This window comes from Cydia pomonella, chromosome 3 (assembly GCF_033807575.1).
Source record: "Cydia pomonella isolate Wapato2018A chromosome 3, ilCydPomo1, whole genome shotgun sequence".
In the NCBI taxonomy this organism is placed as follows: domain Eukaryota; kingdom Metazoa; phylum Arthropoda; class Insecta; order Lepidoptera; family Tortricidae; genus Cydia; species Cydia pomonella.
The window spans coordinates 603,413-619,857 of NC_084705.1; the positions used below are offsets into that span (position 1 = coordinate 603,413).

At 43.4% G+C, this 16,445-nt stretch overlaps 1 protein-coding gene across 3 annotated transcripts in view; it reads right to left on the reverse strand.

Annotated features, from left to right (window-relative positions):
* Positions 1 to 943: 943 nt before the first annotated feature.
* The window catches only part of LOC133515718 (ras GTPase-activating protein-binding protein 1), a 32,186-nt gene continuing 16,684 nt past the window's right edge, over positions 944 to 16,445 (reverse strand). For 2 of the 3 annotated variants that reach the window (XM_061848273.1, XM_061848272.1), the window contains exons 3-10: positions 14,236 to 14,377; positions 13,332 to 13,490; positions 12,974 to 13,118; positions 12,101 to 12,289; positions 10,247 to 10,420; positions 8,029 to 8,306; positions 7,088 to 7,254; positions 944 to 5,123 (exon numbers count right to left, since the gene is read on the reverse strand). In XM_061848273.1, the coding sequence (XP_061704257.1) occupies positions 7,090 to 7,254; positions 8,029 to 8,306; positions 10,247 to 10,420; positions 12,101 to 12,289; positions 12,974 to 13,118; positions 13,332 to 13,490; positions 14,236 to 14,377 (1,252 nt within the window). In that variant the 3' untranslated portion in view covers positions 944 to 5,123; positions 7,088 to 7,089. The remainder of the gene's footprint in view (positions 5,124 to 7,087; positions 7,255 to 8,028; positions 8,307 to 10,246; positions 10,421 to 12,100; positions 12,290 to 12,973; positions 13,119 to 13,331; positions 13,491 to 14,235; positions 14,378 to 16,445) is intronic. The other variant, XM_061848274.1, reaches the window with a different exon arrangement.

Consider the following 16,445-nt stretch of genomic DNA (forward strand, 5'->3'; position numbering starts at 1 on the left):
TCTGTCTATGGTCGAAATCTTTAATATTATTTCCACAGTCAGTGTATATTGTAATTTGTCTCAATAGACTTAAGGTCGAAAGTTACTTTGAAAACCAGTTCTTCTAGTATTATTTCGACCATGTTCGTTGAATCACGCCTATATGCAGAATGAAAACAAATTCGGTCCATACCCTACAAATACAACGTTGAATCGCACAGGTATAAGTTTTCACTTTTTAAATAATAGTTCCCTAATAAGAACTTATTCTCTTCTTTTAGGTAAATAAAAAAGTAAACAAATAACTATTGGACTCGGTCATTCGGTCAATAATAAGAGACACAACTATATAAGAGATATAATTTTGATTATTTACATTCTTTTAATTACTTAAAACAAGAGACTATATATTATTATTTAACCAAACGGACTTAATTGCGTATAATAAGTTTTTGAATTTACCACCGACCAGTGGGGCGACACTCCTTTCGGCTTTTCCCTGCTCCGTTCGGCTCAGCATTGCTCCGAGAAATTATTAGGGTTGACACAACTATACGTGCACGACCACAGATAAGATAATGACTAGTTGACAACCCTAAATGGTCGAAAGGGATAGTGCCATACATTAGAAAGGGACAGCATAATTCGTCTCTGAATCGCTGTCAAAATTCGGTTTCGTAGGAAGTGACATTTCTGTACGGTAGTGCTATTATTTATTCTGTACTCCGACGCTGCCCGAAACGGTGTTGCCGAAACGTCGGAGGTAAATTTAAAAACTTAGTATACGGGATTAAGTCTCATTTTGTTAAATAATAAAGAGACTATATAATTTAAATGTGTGCGTTTTGTCACAAAACGTATAGGACCGCTTTGAAATCATAAAATAATGAAAGAAATCTACATCTAGAAGACAAAATGTTCGTATTTTATATCTCGTATTCAACTAAGTTAATAATACCGTATGTGAAGACGCGAAATATAACTTTATTACTTTGAATATCACATAGAAAATAATTGTGAATTGTAGAAACAATCAGTCAATATACTTCTTATGGGTGATCTATTTCAGATATGTCTGTCCTAATGCAATTTTCGGCCAATTTCACTCTTGGATGGTTGAGGTATCAAAAATGATACCTAAAGTACCAACACAAGGCAAGTGCCAACCAATTCCTCTTGAAATTAAGTCTGTTTTTACGATATATAATATGTTTTTAATTTAAAGTGAATTTGGTTGTTTAGTATTGATACTTCATGCATTCGTTTAAAATAAGTTACATTTACAGTACATATGGTGCTACTTTATAGCACTAGTGCGAAAATTAGCATATTACGTTACTGTGTCGAACATTTACAGGGCCAAATGTACTGTAAAACGTTGTACGATACATGTCCGAATAGGTAATTCGCAACTCGTGTCGATTTAAAACACTCCCTTCGGTCGTGTTTTAATTTATCGCCACTCGTTTCGAATTTCCTATTTTTTGCACTTGTATCGTAATGTACTATTAGAAACTTTAAGCAATGAAAATAGGAGAACTATTACATTAGGACACAATATTTGTGACGTTTTCAACTAAAAGGTACCACATTTTCGGTTGCCGCTAAGGTTGATACAAAATTGAAGCTTTACTGAAATACCGCCTTATTGACAACCAACAATAAGTACCCTTTTGGTTGAAAACGGCGCATTTATATAAGCCCCATTATTATAGACAACGCGAACGAGTTAGTGAAGGCTACTTTTCCCGATTACTGGACATTATTTATGGGAATTATGCAACTACCGCCGAAGGAGCCGTGACAATGGGGTTAAAAACTGTTGTGGTTGAACATTATCTCAACATAGAGGGCGCTTCAGGGAAGTTCCATCAAGAGTTTGATATTTGTAGTCATAGTTTATCTGTCCCGCGAAACCTATAGTGAATTTCAAAATTCTAATTTTAAATTCCATTTCTGTCACAAATGAAAAATATGAAAATATTCGATTTCGATGTATGAGTTAACACTCCTGGGGGCCTAGCCAAGATGCCAATCGTTTGCGCCGTAGCGAACCAAACGGTCATGTTTCTCTATCACTCTAACGATTGGCATGTTGGCCGGGCCCTCTGCTCTTGCAGATTGATAGCATTAAACATGACATTTCAAAATTATATTTTTTTAAAGAGAAATCTTGTTGGAGCCGTTACACCGTAGCGCCCTCTACGTTGAGCGTTTTTAACCCCATTATAACGACTAAGCGCGACATTATGCTCGTGCTAAATTAAAAACACTACAGTTTTTAAGAATCTTTTTAATTTAGCACGTTTATGGAAGTGGAACATTGGTAAATCGTCACAGGGCCGGATCTAGGCAGTCTAGTCTGTTAGGAGCCCTCGCTTCGCTCTAGATTCGGCCGAGTGGACGCGCAAAGAATACAGACTTCTCCGTGACACACGCTGCGCTGCCCGGCCTTGCCCCTGTGCCGACGAAACTACTTATATTCATACAGCTTGAAACTAACATCTTACAATCTTCGAAAATGTATTTAACTTTTTAAGGCGCGTTCAGATCTAGCGAATACGCCATTTACACATTACACTGAACTGTACCCCTAGTGTAAATTTATTCCATATCGTAACGTGACGTACGCGTTTCCATTAAGTCTCATTTTGTATAGGATTTAGAAACAGCGCGCCAAGCGGAACGTTTTGGGAACTCAAAATCCCATACAAAATGAGACTTAACACATTCACTGCCAGACAAAAAACGGTGCACTACCCCAGAAACCGGTGGTCTATAGCTGCGTACAAAACAACCCGCCCAACGGGTTGTCCGGCATCTGAACAAAGTTCACGAGCGCCCACCAGGTGTACGTCACGTCTCGCTATCGAATAAATGTACACTAGGGGTACTGAACTGAAATACAATACTTTTCCTAGATACTGTTCATCATACGACGTTTTGAGAGATTAAGTGAATATTTACAGTTTTAGACTAAAATGCAGAAAATAAAATAGCTCATAAAATTGAGGTGGGTTTTCGTAAATTAAGCACATTGTAGAATACACAAGCTAGATTAACTATGTAGCTAATAAAATGTCGTCGTGGGTATCCTTGAAGAACTGTCCCGCAGTGAACTTCGTTTGAAATGTCTCGTAGTCCGAGGAACCTTAGGGGCCGAGCCGAGCGAGTGCCTCTATCAAATCGAGCATAAATATGCATTTTACGACAAATCCGGTGATTAAAGTTAACGCGGGCGAGCCCGAAATTATTATTAATTTACTATCTAACTACTTAAAGAAAATAATAAGAGAAGCGATATGCGAAGCGTGTTAATGTTGCCCGCGCGGGCGCCGCTCACCTGTCACGACAACTGTCAATTCTAATTCTATAAACTAAAACGTGCAATTGAATTTGACTGAGAGAAATTGAATTGCGTTCACAGACTTTTCATCCTGTTGAACGCCTACCCTAACCCAAGAACGTTTTGCACACGCCAATGTCTCTGGCATAAGCTAGCAAATATATATATACACCGTACTGGAGACGTTAATACTCTGACCGCCTTGAAGCGTTCTCGGCGCCACAGGCACTTACAACGCCTTTAATCGGTCTTGGCGTTCAAATGGTTCATATTATAACGACATAAATGTACATATAATGCTACAGCATTTAACTCAGATGGTTGGTGATATAGAGCGCATCAACTTGGAAGAAAACCTAGTTTAAGTATTATTTTTTACAGACCGATTATACTAACAATCAATCTCACAAACACATATTAAACCATAGCAACTCACTAACCGTCTGAGTTAATAATACATATAGGAGCTTTGTGCTCCGTTATATTGCGTTGTTACTCTTTATATTTATAGTGGGTTTACACACGCGCAAGATATTATTGTTGACTAGGCTGGTCCACACGGAGCGAGCATACGCGCGAGGCAAACGCGCGCGCCGCCTCGGCCGAGGCACGTCCACACTGGCCGTTTTGTGCGCGAGAAAATTGCCTCGCGCATATGCTCGCTCTGTGTGGACCCGCCTACTCTCATATTACAAGCACAGTTTTATCATAATGTATATAGTTCATTTTAAACCACCATATGTATTTCCAGTTTATTAAAGGAGAAATTAAGATCCTCAAAAATCATTGTATTTTAAAAAGACGTATTTTTCTTCACACGTAACTTATTACTATTATTGCTAATTAGTTTGAAGTGGAAATATACATGGTAATATTAATTAGACTTGAATTTACAGCGAATTAACTAAACACTAAGTACATTGAGGCTCTCAAATATGAACCGTACGCGACTGACATAACGTCTACTTTCCGAAAACTGCATAGTGTTTGAGAACAGTTCGGGTAATGCCTTCCGATTTAACTTAGACGGTTCGAGAGGTATTTCTCAGTGGTTTTATAATAGGTGGCTTAATTTTGAAACAATTTACTATCTCACATCGTGTGACAGGCTGTACAGTCAAGGTATTAAATATAAATACGGACGAAGTGCCTAAAATATGTATACACGACCTTACTGCCTATATATTAAGGTAGGGTGTACATATTTTGTCACTTTGTCTGTATCTATATTTAATACCTCGACTGTACAACATGATAGTATTACACTACTGTCACGCAATGTTATATAACGTTACGTAACAACCAGTTTGATTATATTAACTAAGGTCCTCCCCATTAGTCAATGAAATCAAAGATCTATCGATTGAATACATGTCTAAGATAAATTCGTACTTCGAATTTGACAGCAGATGTATATGGTGATATATTATTATATTAGAGAAATGGCCACTAGGGCCCTTGTCAAAGTCAGCTAGAGAATATCAATAAAATAAATAATAAATTATTAACTAGAAAAAACGATGGACTCCCACCGAGATGGCGCTATAAAGGGTTCGCACTTTGGTCGTCAAAAGTGACATTTCAGGGACCACAAAACGTGGCGCACAGCACCATCTGTTTCTGCTGTCAAACTAGGTGGCACGGGTTTCTCTTAGTTTTTACATAACAATCAATAAGTATGATATAGTTAATCAAAGTCAGGCAAGTGTTGAAGCACGGTTCTCAGGGCCCGTCTGCGTCGTGTGAAGTGATCTGGGACAGGCGCGGGGCCGGTCGCATGGGGAGCGCCGAGGTGCGTCTGTAAATAGGACAATAGGCTAGATGTCAATTTTTTATTAATGGTATCAATCGTTCAGGTTCGTTTTTAGAATCAAATGTCTATATGGGACCCATTGCATTAAAGCAATACAAAAGTCAGAAATGATGGTCAAAGTCCGACAGTCGTACTTCACTCGCGAAACGCTCCAACAAAACGATAAGCAAACGTGACGTCACGGTCACCGAGAGCCCATCTTGAAGTATGAAAAACATTAAAATTGCGATTTTGTCGGTGAAATATTGCGTTAATGTATATATTTGCAATGTACCCTTACTTTATTCCTTTTTGGAAAACATACCTTTAATTTTGAAACTTTCAGGTCCTATATTTTTTTATCATTTTCATAATTATATTATTTTAATAACCGCATTATTGCGATGAATTGCTCAATAGCCGGGTCCACACAGAGCGAGCATACGCGCGAGGCAATTTCCTCACGCACAATACGGCCAGTGTAGACGTGCCTCGACCGAGGCGGCGCGCGCGTTTTCCTCGCCCGAGTGCGTGTTGTGAGTGAGGAAGTTGCCTCGCGCGTATACTCGCTCTGTGTGGACCCGGCTATTTGCTATCTATTTTACTAGATTTTGAAATTCAACATGTGTCATCGTCCCGATATTAATATTCCATTATTATATTTATAATTTTAGAGTTATGCTCGGTTCACGTCTAGGTTAGGTAGGGTTCTCATCCAGTGGCATTCCAGTCCAGTGATAGAATCCAGCGCCGGACTGCTACTGGATTAATGTGAACTGCTGGCGGGGCGGGGCGGGGAAGGCGCGGTGGGAGGAGGTGGGGCGGCGGCGCGGGGGGCGCGGGCAGTATACGTACCGTTAGCGGCGGTAGGGCTGGCGGGGCGGGGCGGGGAAGGCGCGGTGGGAGGAGGTGGGGCGGCGGCGCGGGGGGCGCGGGCAGTATACGTACCGTTAGCGGCGGTAGGGCTGGCGGGGCGGGGCGGGGAAGGCGCGGTGGGAGGAGGTGGGGCGGCGGCGCGGGGGGCGCGGGCAGTATACGTACCGTTAGCGGCGGTAGGGCTGGCGGGGCGGGGCGGGGAAGGCGCGGGGGGAGGAGGTGGGGCGGCGGCGCGGGGGGCGCGGGCAGTATACGTACCGTTAGCGGCGGTAGGGCTGGCGGGGCGGGGCGGGGAAGGCGCGGTGGGAGGAGGTGGGGCGGCGGCGCGGGGGGCGCGGGCAGTATACGTACCGTTAGCGGCGGTAGGGCTGGCGGGGCGGGGCGGGGAAGGCGCGGTGGGAGGAGGTGGGCGGCGGCGCGGGGGGCGCGGGCAGTATACGTACCGTTAGCGGCGGTAGGGCTGGCGGGGCGGGGCGGGGAAGGCGCGGTGGGAGGAGGTGGGGCGGCGGCGCGGGGGGCGCGGGCAGTATACGTACCGTTAGCGGCGGTAGGGCTGGCGGGGCGGGGCGGGGAAGGCGCGGTGGGAGGAGGTGGGGCGGCGGCGCGGGGGGCGCGGGCAGTATACGTACCGTTAGCGGCGGTAGGGCTGGCGGGGCGGGGCGGGGAAGGCGCGGTGGGAGGAGGTGGGGCGGCGGCGCGGGGGGCGCGGGCAGTATACGTACCGTTAGCGGCGGTAGGGCTGGCGGGGCGGGGCGGGGAAGGCGCGGGGGGAGGAGGTGGGGCGGCGGCGCGGGGGGCGCGGGCAGTATACGTACCGTTAGCGGCGGTAGGGCTGGCGGGGCGGGGCGGGGAGGGCGGGGGGGGAGGAGGGGGGGCGGCGGCGCGGGGGGCGCGGGCAGTATACGTACCGTTAGCGGCGGTAGGGCTGGCGGGGCGGGGCGGGGAAGGCGCGGTGGGAGGAGGTGGGGCGGCGGCGCGGGGGGCGCGGGCAGTATACGTACCGTTAGCGGCGGTAGGGCTGGCGGGGCGGGGCGGGGAAGGCGCGGTGGGAGGAGGTGGGGCGGCGGCGCGGGGGGCGCGGGCAGTATACGTACCGTTAGCGGCGGTAGGGCTGGCGGGGCGGGGCGGGGAAGGCGCGGTGGGAGGAGGTGGGGCGGCGGCGCGGGGGGTCGCGGCCGTCCCGGGGCGCCGAGCCGCGCGCCTTCTTCTCCTCCACGTTCAGCTTCACGCCGTCCGGGCTGTCCGCCGGGAAGTACAGCGGCTGGGGAAAATCAAGTAGTTTTAGTACTATTTTACACACAGAAAACAAGCTATAGAATTGTGTGAAATATGTGGCAATATTAAGGGGCGGTTGCACCAAAGCAAAATTTGCTGTTTATCCGTTAAGCTGTCTATCTAAATTATACTGTTAAGGGAAGTTGCATAGTTCACTGCTGAGTGACGTTAATCAGTTCACTGATTGTAGTTGGTGTAACTTGATAAGATTAGCTCATTAATTTTTACCACAGACAAAGTCAGCTCGGTACGACGCTGAAGCATGTAACCTATTTGAAATTATAAAAATGCCTTATTGCTCCGTTTCTAAGCGAAAAAATCCAAGCCAAATAACTATCATTCATGACGCCATTTCATACCATTGTTCGGTCCTATTTCATTATTAATCAATGCAAAAACCATCTTTATGGGTATACAACAAGGTCGATATCTATTTGGCGTGAAACTGAGGAAATTTCTTGAATAATATAATTACCAGGTGCTACTCACGGGTGAAAATTATTCGCCTCGAGGATCAATGGACTAGATTTGTATAATTATGACATCCAGTTCACTCCCATTGGTCTCTAACCATTCACTCCCCTCTTACTTTCTTTCCCCCGCCCCCGTCGTTTTATCCCCCTCTTTCTCTCCCTCCCTTAGTCTGTCTCTCCCTCTCTCTCTTTGAGTGCAGTCAGCATCGCATATTTCTCCCGATCTCTAAGAAGGTCTGAGACCATGGAGACCAAAAAAAACCAATGAAACCAGAGTAAATGTATACCTGCGCGCTGAGACAATCCTGCGCGTGTTTGGCGCTCTCGTACGTGAGGAAGCCGTAGTGCGGGTGCGGCGCGCGGCCCAGCACGCGCAGCTCGGCCACGGGCCCGAAGCGCGAGAACAGCGCGCGCAGCTCCTCCTCCGTGGCCGACGGCGGCACGTTGCCCAGGAACAGCTGCTGCGAGTCCGAGTAGCGCCGCGCCTCTCCTCGCTCTCCTCGCTCTCCTCGCTCACCCCGCTCACCCCGCTCGTCGCGCGCCCCGCGCTCGTTGCGGCTGCCTTCTGGATATATTATCACCAATCACTACAATTTTTTGAAATTGAAATTGAACTATTTATTTCAGGTATTATACCCATATATGTAAATTAGTTACACATTTTCTTTAAGACTACGTTAGTAACTTAGTATCCACGGTATAATTATTACATTAATTTTAAATAAATAATCAGTCACAAATAAATTAATTAATTAAAATTGTTATTAAATAATGTCTTGTATAATATATAAATTAAATTAATATCACAATTAAAATCAAGTTCAAATGAAAATTAAAATCAGATTAAATAGAGTATAAAAATTCACACCAAATACCTAAAAATCAGGATATCAGGAAATTGCTAAATTCCTTTGGCTCTAAAAGCGCCATCGCTACGCGGCAGTGTCATGTGAAATCTGCATAGAATGAGCTGTGTGGAACCGCATGAGACAACTCGTTCATATCTAGCCTGACTAACCCCCTTATTCATAAACGTGTACTAAAGTTACGATGCCGCTAATCATCGTTTGTCCCTTTCCGACGTATTGGTATGATGAAAGGGACAAACGATGATTAGCGGCATCGTAACGTACGCGTTTATGGATAAGGGGGTAATTGTTTATTGAGTGGGTGCTTTACGAGGGTTCATTATACATATATACATACATATTATACATGCATTTATCTTAACCATATCTTTTTTTTTTTTAATAAAATAAATAATCAAGTATAATTTATAATTGTTACATATTTTGTGTTACTCAATTTTCAAAAGTGGTTTTTCAATATAAAAAAAAACCATCAAGATCGTACAAGAAATTAGTGCATTGTTCTAAAGAAAAATATGTAATCAAAGATCAATTATTATATCTACACAGCATATTATAATATTTAATAAAGCTATTAAAATGATTCTCCTAACGGTACACAAACGTCAAAATCTTTACGTCCGTGTTAACATATTGCAAATTCACAGCATCATGTTGCACTGTCGTTTACATTGCAACCAACCATGTCATTCACTAAACACTTTGACATGCGTATTTTTTTATGCTAGGAAATATACTAGTCAGTTTGCTCTGGCTCCTACACGAGGCTCAGCCTGTCTCGTAGGTAACCCAGACTCAATTGAGTTTATACAATTGATACTTAAAGCGTATAAGAAGAGGAAATACTAAAATATTATAATTTTACATTTTTACAATTAAATTAATAAACAAGCAAGCAATCTTGACTTATCGCTTGGGCAGCTAAAACTACGCCAAGCTATAGTTAGGTATGCTAATCTGTCACTTAAATACTGTTTCTTCAGCTAGATATTTCAGTCACGTTCATCCATGAGAATACACTACATAATTCCGAAATATTTTATGAGGTATTTTAAAACATCGAATTTGATTAATCCGATTATTATACGATTCCGACTGTCATAATTACGAACGACGAAAATCATGAAAGAATATATGTCCAAATAGCAAAAAAGACGATTTTTTAAAAAACCGAATCACAAAATCCCCAATATAACAATTCCGATAGTGACAACCACCATATACAGGTTAACAGATGTATTGTCTCCCAGCTTGTACACTTAAATCTCCCAAATACTTACTATTCTATCATTATATATAATTATATTACGTGACAGAAGAGGGCCCTTATCGAGTGGAGGCGCAAGATCTATATTAAATGTGCTGATCACTCAATATGCACTGACGTGCCAATATGAGTGTCTGCCTATCGCACACTTATGAACGTCAAATAAAGCTACACCGGCTCTAACCCTACACCTCTGACCCCAGAAGAATTAAATCCCCCCTCAATTGGATTTTTTACGGCGGGCGAGGTCAGCTTCCCCGACTTTTTACATGCACTCTAGGGGTAGGACAGACAAGACCACGAGGATAGTGGGGTGCTCCTAGATTTTATGACTAAGTGCGTTACTGACGGCTGTGTGCGATACTGTACCATTGGGCTGCGAGTCTCTGGGCGGGCGGGGCACGCGCGGGCGCGGCTCCTGCGGGGCGGGCGCGGCGGCGGGCGCGGGGGCGGGGGCGGAGGCGGGGGCGGGCGCGGGCGCCGCCGACACCGGCGCGGACGACTTCAGCAGGTTGGCGTACGTCTTCGGCTCCGGCGGGACCACTGTGCAAAAATCTACTTTAGAAACTCCCGACACCTTTAGTCCATGGGCCAGGCGAAATTTCGGTACAATTTTGGGGTACCAAATTTCCTTTTCACAGCAGTTATATAGGCTTATTATGATGTTAAAAAACAATGGTTGCCATCTCAAAATGGTAGCTAACAAAATGGCCGCCAATCCAAGATGGCGAATAATGAGTTTTAAAAAATCAACCATGACTCGAAAAATATTTATCCGATTTCGTTTACTTGTTTTTTAAACTAAAGCATGTATGCTTAACATTATGTTATAAGTGTTGTATAGGTACAGTCAACCGTTAATTGGTAATTAAAGAAATAATGGAAATTTTAAATTGTTTTGTGATCCTTTTTTTTATCAAGCTTTTACAAAATATCTTGTACATTACAAAATAGCTTTAAATAAGACGGCGCAGTATATTAAATTTTATTTTATTTGATATATAGCAAGTATGGGTCTGATGACTGGAAATTCATGGAAACATAAATTCACCGTTGACTAAATAACTGAGCACATAACAAAAAGGTTCTATTAGAAGTTGTACCGTACATTTCAACGAGATTGTAACCAAATTCATTGTCCATGTATTTCCAGCCGTCTGACCCATACACGCATAGCTAGGCACCGTTAATCAAAAGGTTAACTTTGTTAATCGTTAATCCGTTAAATAAAAAGTTAACTTCGTTAAACGTTACTTTTCAAAGGTTTTAGCGGAAGTTAAAGTTAATCGTTAACTCGAAACCGTAAACATAAAATCGGTTTTTAAAGTTAACTTAAAATTTAATCCGTTACTCGAAAACTTAACTTCGTTAATTAACGAGTAACTGATTAATGGACTTGTGCCCAGCTATGGTTATACATCAAATTAACCAAATTTAACACACTACTCTCTCATTTAAAGCTATTTTTTTATCATAATATTGCCTATCTAATTGTTGTGAAAAGGAAATTTAGTACCCCAATTATACAATTTTCTAAAATTTGACCAGTTGGCGCATGGACTACTTGTTTCGACTTCCCGTTTTATTTAGGTTGGCCGGTCGAAGTATTTAGTTTTAGCACAGATGGCGCCTGCATAAAGGTTTTTACTGTCAATCCTGCAAATAGTGCTACATACTAGTTTCCTTTTTGAATTTAATGGTCCGGATGCTAGCCCTTTATCTCATAAAAACACTGACAGTTCTATGCTGCTATTACCTATGAACACTTTTCGACAGTTGCCAACCCCATTATATCCACATGCACGCCAATGCAGAGTGGCAAGCTCACTGTAAACTATGAAATCAAACGAAACATCTGCAAACAGGTTCTCCAAATCATAGCCGAATATTATTTTTCGAATGTCATTTCGCAACCAATTTTTCGCATAATTTCATTTTGTGAAACGGTGTGAGCCAACGGAGTAAATTAATAAGTAGTTATGAATGGGTAAGGGAGGAGGTTCACACGCTGGAGCATGCTTTTTAACCTAGGCGATGTTTTTTCTTCACACTAGACGATAATTGATACACCGGCGCGCTCTTCGTCACCGGGCATGACATTCTCCTGCCAGCTATATGTTAGTCATTTACGTAAGTGCCGCACTGTTATGGACGCCGCTTAATTCACTATATTATAGATGGTAAGGCCAATGGTGAGTAATGAGTAATGAATGTGTGAGGTACCGGGCTGGGGCTGCTGCACGGGCGGCGGCGTGGGCTCGCGCGGCGGCTCGGGCTCCGGCGCGGGCTCGGGCGCGGCAGCGGGCGCGGGAGCGGGAGCGGGCGCGGGCGCGGGCGCGGGCGCCGCCGCCAGCACCGCCGCCGGCTCGGGCTCCGGCTCGGCCGGCGCCAGGGGGGCTGCGGGGGCCGCCGCTGAAATTATACTTTCACGTTATTCATGCTGCTACGAACTTTTACGTTATTCATGCTGTTACGAACTTTTTCGTTATTCATGCTGCTACGAACTTTTTCGTTATTCATGCTGCTACGAACTTTTTCGTTATTCATGCTGCTACGAACTTTTACGTTATTCATGCTGCTACGAACTTTTACGTTATTCATGCTGCTACGAACTTTTTCGTTATTCATGCTGCTACGAACTTTTTCGTTATTCATGCTGCTACGAACTTTTACGTTATTCATGCTGCTACGAACTTTTTCGTTATTCATGCTGCTACGAACTTTTACGTTATTCATGCTGCTACGAACTTTTACGTTATTCATGCTGCTACGAACTTTTTCGTTATTCATGCTGCTACGAACTTTTTCGTTATTCATGCTGCTACGAACTTTTTCGTTATTCATGCTGCTACGAACTTTTACGTTATTCATGCTGCTACGAACTTTTACGTTATTCATGCTGCTAAGAGTATGAATACGTGGTCGGCCTGTTTTGTCGCTAGAAAAATGAATGAACTTTGAACGAGGGAAATTAAATTATTCTCAAAAGCGATCCCTTTGGTCTTTGAAGTAACGGACATTAATTACCGTTGAGCGTGGGCTCGTCTAAACCGGGCGGCGCGGGGAGCACCCCTCGGGCCCCTCGTGTGTACTGACCGTGGAGACGCTCGGGCTGGTGGCCGTTGAGCGTGGGCTCGTCGAGGGCGGGCGGCGCGGGGAAGGCGGGCGGGAAGGGCGGCGGCGGGAAGTAGCCCGCCGGCTCCGCGGGCGAGCCGGGCTCCTCGTCCTCGGGCACCAGGTCCTGAACACAACAAACACTTTATTTGAAGACTCATGTCGAAACCTTACTTCATATTTCTTTTTGTCGTGTTTACAAACTCCTCGCCTAATTAAACAAAACAAAAATTAAACTAATTAGCTCCGAAAGAACATATTTAAGTAAAAAAAAAACAAAGCGGACACAATATTTCTAAACATTTTATGATTGTAAGTTGCATAGTGATGATGCACTCACCTGGTAGCGGAAGATGTCGTTGTGCACGTAGTACTTCTTGGGCGACTGGGCCGCCAGCACGAAGGTCTGCGTGAAGCGCCGCATGGGGGCGCCGCCGTTGGATAACTCGCCCGTCACCTGCACCACCACGCCGTTGCCGAGCGTCGCCTGCGAGTCCACCTGCCAATAACAAAAAAAGTTATAAAAAACTTAGGTGGGAGAATCAACTTTTTAGCGTCACTCGTTGCCATGGTTACGATTAGTTGCCCAGGGGACAAAAGTTCATTGAAATACTGATTTTATGGTACTTAAATGTATCAAACTTGCGTTTTTGTGGTCGTTATAACCTATGTACATAATGGGCCGGGTACTAAGCATGTTAATAGAACGGCATACAACGTCTCTTCAAACAAACTGTGCCACTGTTGTCCCTTGGACAACGGGACAGGATAACAAAACAAAAAAAGTTGATTCACCCAGGTACATTATTCCATTATCTGTGTCTCATTATTTCTCAAAGACAGGACCGATTTAAATAGAATTTCACTTCACAGCTTCAGTTAATTTTCATCACGTCAAGATCTTAGGATCCTACAGCAATCCAGCGAACCCTGCAAATACTATAGGCACACATACGCCTAGTGATTTGATTATTATTTAAATATTTAGTAACTTGAGCATTCGAAAAGTTTTTTTGTTTATGCCACGTTTGTTTGTGTGGTAAGCAGTCTCCGTAGCTTATGTACGCTTGCAAATCCAGAAAAGTTACATGTTGGATTCTTTTGTAAATTAGGTTCTTTTTTTGTTAAAGGATATAAAAGCTGAGTCTTTAAAACCCCTGTACTTCAAGGGAGGATTGCAAGCTGTACATTTTGGGGAGGGTCTTCTGGTGCGGACCAGATCTGGACACAGTTGTAGTGGTTACCTGGCTGATCTTGGCATGGCAGTCGCGGAAGTTGAGCTGCTGGATGCGGTTGTGGATCTGCTTCTGGCCGACCACGGGGAGGGTCTCCCGGTGCGGCGCGTCCAGCCCGCCGTGCACGAACGACGAGTAGTTGTTATAGAACCTGGCGGGAAATAATAATGTATTTTATTTATTTAATCGTATGGCTAGATATTTGTCAAGGTCGCTTACAGTATTAGTGAAACTTTAACGTGTCCCCCGGGTGGCGCTAAACGAGTAACTACCTTTCGGCTGCTGTACCTGTTGTCTATGATCAATCTCACAGCAAGAAACCGGGTCGCTGCTATTTCGAATAATAATGTATAATGAGAGCGTAAAACAAGACATGTTATACAAGAAAGTTTATTGATGTGCGAGTTTCAACAAATCTTGTTCGGTAGATTTCAAGAAGTGGATTGTTAACAGTGTATAATGAGTAACCTCTTTACGACCATGTTATCGAGGATTAAAAGAATAAAAAGTTAAAGGCTGTATCCCAATGAATTTTATTCTTTGTATAGAACCCATTAAAAATATACCTTCTGTCACTGTAAAAGCACACTTCATTCATCAACATTTTAATAGTTTTACCCTAGCTTTGTAGGGTGCAACATGCATAAAACTGTAGATTGTTAACCAAGGGTGGAAAAAGGACCATATCCATATCACCCGAGGGTGAGATGGTTACTTTTACCCGAGTTAAACACTATACTTTTCATTTAGACTACGAGGAAAGTCAAACACAAGAAATGTAGAAATGAATTGAACCATAGACAATCTTCTCTTCTCTATATTTATAAATTTGATTACTAATAATCTTAGCTGCTCTTACCATTTGTATGCTGATGACTAGCAACTTTATACGCAAGCAAATACCAAAGACATCGGATGTGCAGTCGCTAAAATGAACGACGATCTTAACCGCATCGCTGTTTCGTCCCGTGAATTTGGAATCGCCGTTAACCCCACGAAATGCCAAGGTATTGTTTTGGGAAGCCCCCGCTTACTTTCGTCAACTGTTCTTTCTCTCGTTGCGCCTATCCTATTCGAAAGCACCGTTATACCTCTGTCAGCGCATGTTAAAAATCTGGGCTTAATTATCGACAGTGGTTTGACATGGGAGCAATATGTGTCTGACGTTAGTCGCAGGGTGACCAATACGTTGCGGGCGCTTTACAGGCATAAAACCGTTTTACCGGCAAGCACTAAAATTTTACTTGTTCAGTCCCTAATATTACCAATCATTGACTACGCTGATGTGTGTTGCACTAACATTACACAGGCCTCGCTTTCCAAAATTGATCGTCTCCTCAACAATTGCATCAGATTCGTTTTTAACCTCCGCAAATATGACCATGTCTCTGCTTTTCGCCGTAAACTCCAATGGCTCCCAATTCGTGAACGCAGGTCATTGCGAATTTTATGTGCTCTGTATTCAATTTTATTTGACCCAGCTGCACCCAGTTATCTCAGGTCTAATTTTGAGTTTATAACAGCCCGTCCTGGTTATGTTCTTCGTGCTTCTCGAACTCTGAAGCTGGCTGTCCTCCCTCGTCGGACTGGATTCTTGTCCAACTCATTCACTTGCCAAGCAATACGTCTGTGGATTGCTCTCCCTCTGCCTATCAGACAAGCTCAGAGCAAGCTTACATTCAAAAGCAAGTTGCGTAAGCGCTTATTTAAAAACATTCGTGACTAAATGTCTGCGTGATACCTCACACTAATAGGTACATAATTATTATATATATGTATGTCTATTTATATATATTGAATATGTATATATGTAGGTATCATAGTAGTCTCGACTTGTGTCTATTTCCATATCAACTCTTTACAATCCTGCACCAAACTAACTATTTCTGTTTAGCCCAATGGTTGACTGGTAGAGAATGCCTCAGAGCGTTAAGTCCGCCATTTGTACTCTTTTTTTTTTGTAAATGTGTGCAATATAGTTTAAACAAACAAACAAACAATCTGATCTTAAATTGGGATGTGTCTGAAACGGTCTTGATGTATACGCGCCTTAAAAAAGTGAAACTGAATGAATTAATGTAATGATAATATTTTAAACATCCATCATCATTTATATTGATTTATTAATAAATGTTAATTTCAAATATTTAAACATTAAATACAAGTGGTTTGACGACCGGTTTGGCCTAGTGGGTAGTGACCCTGCCTACGAAGCTGAT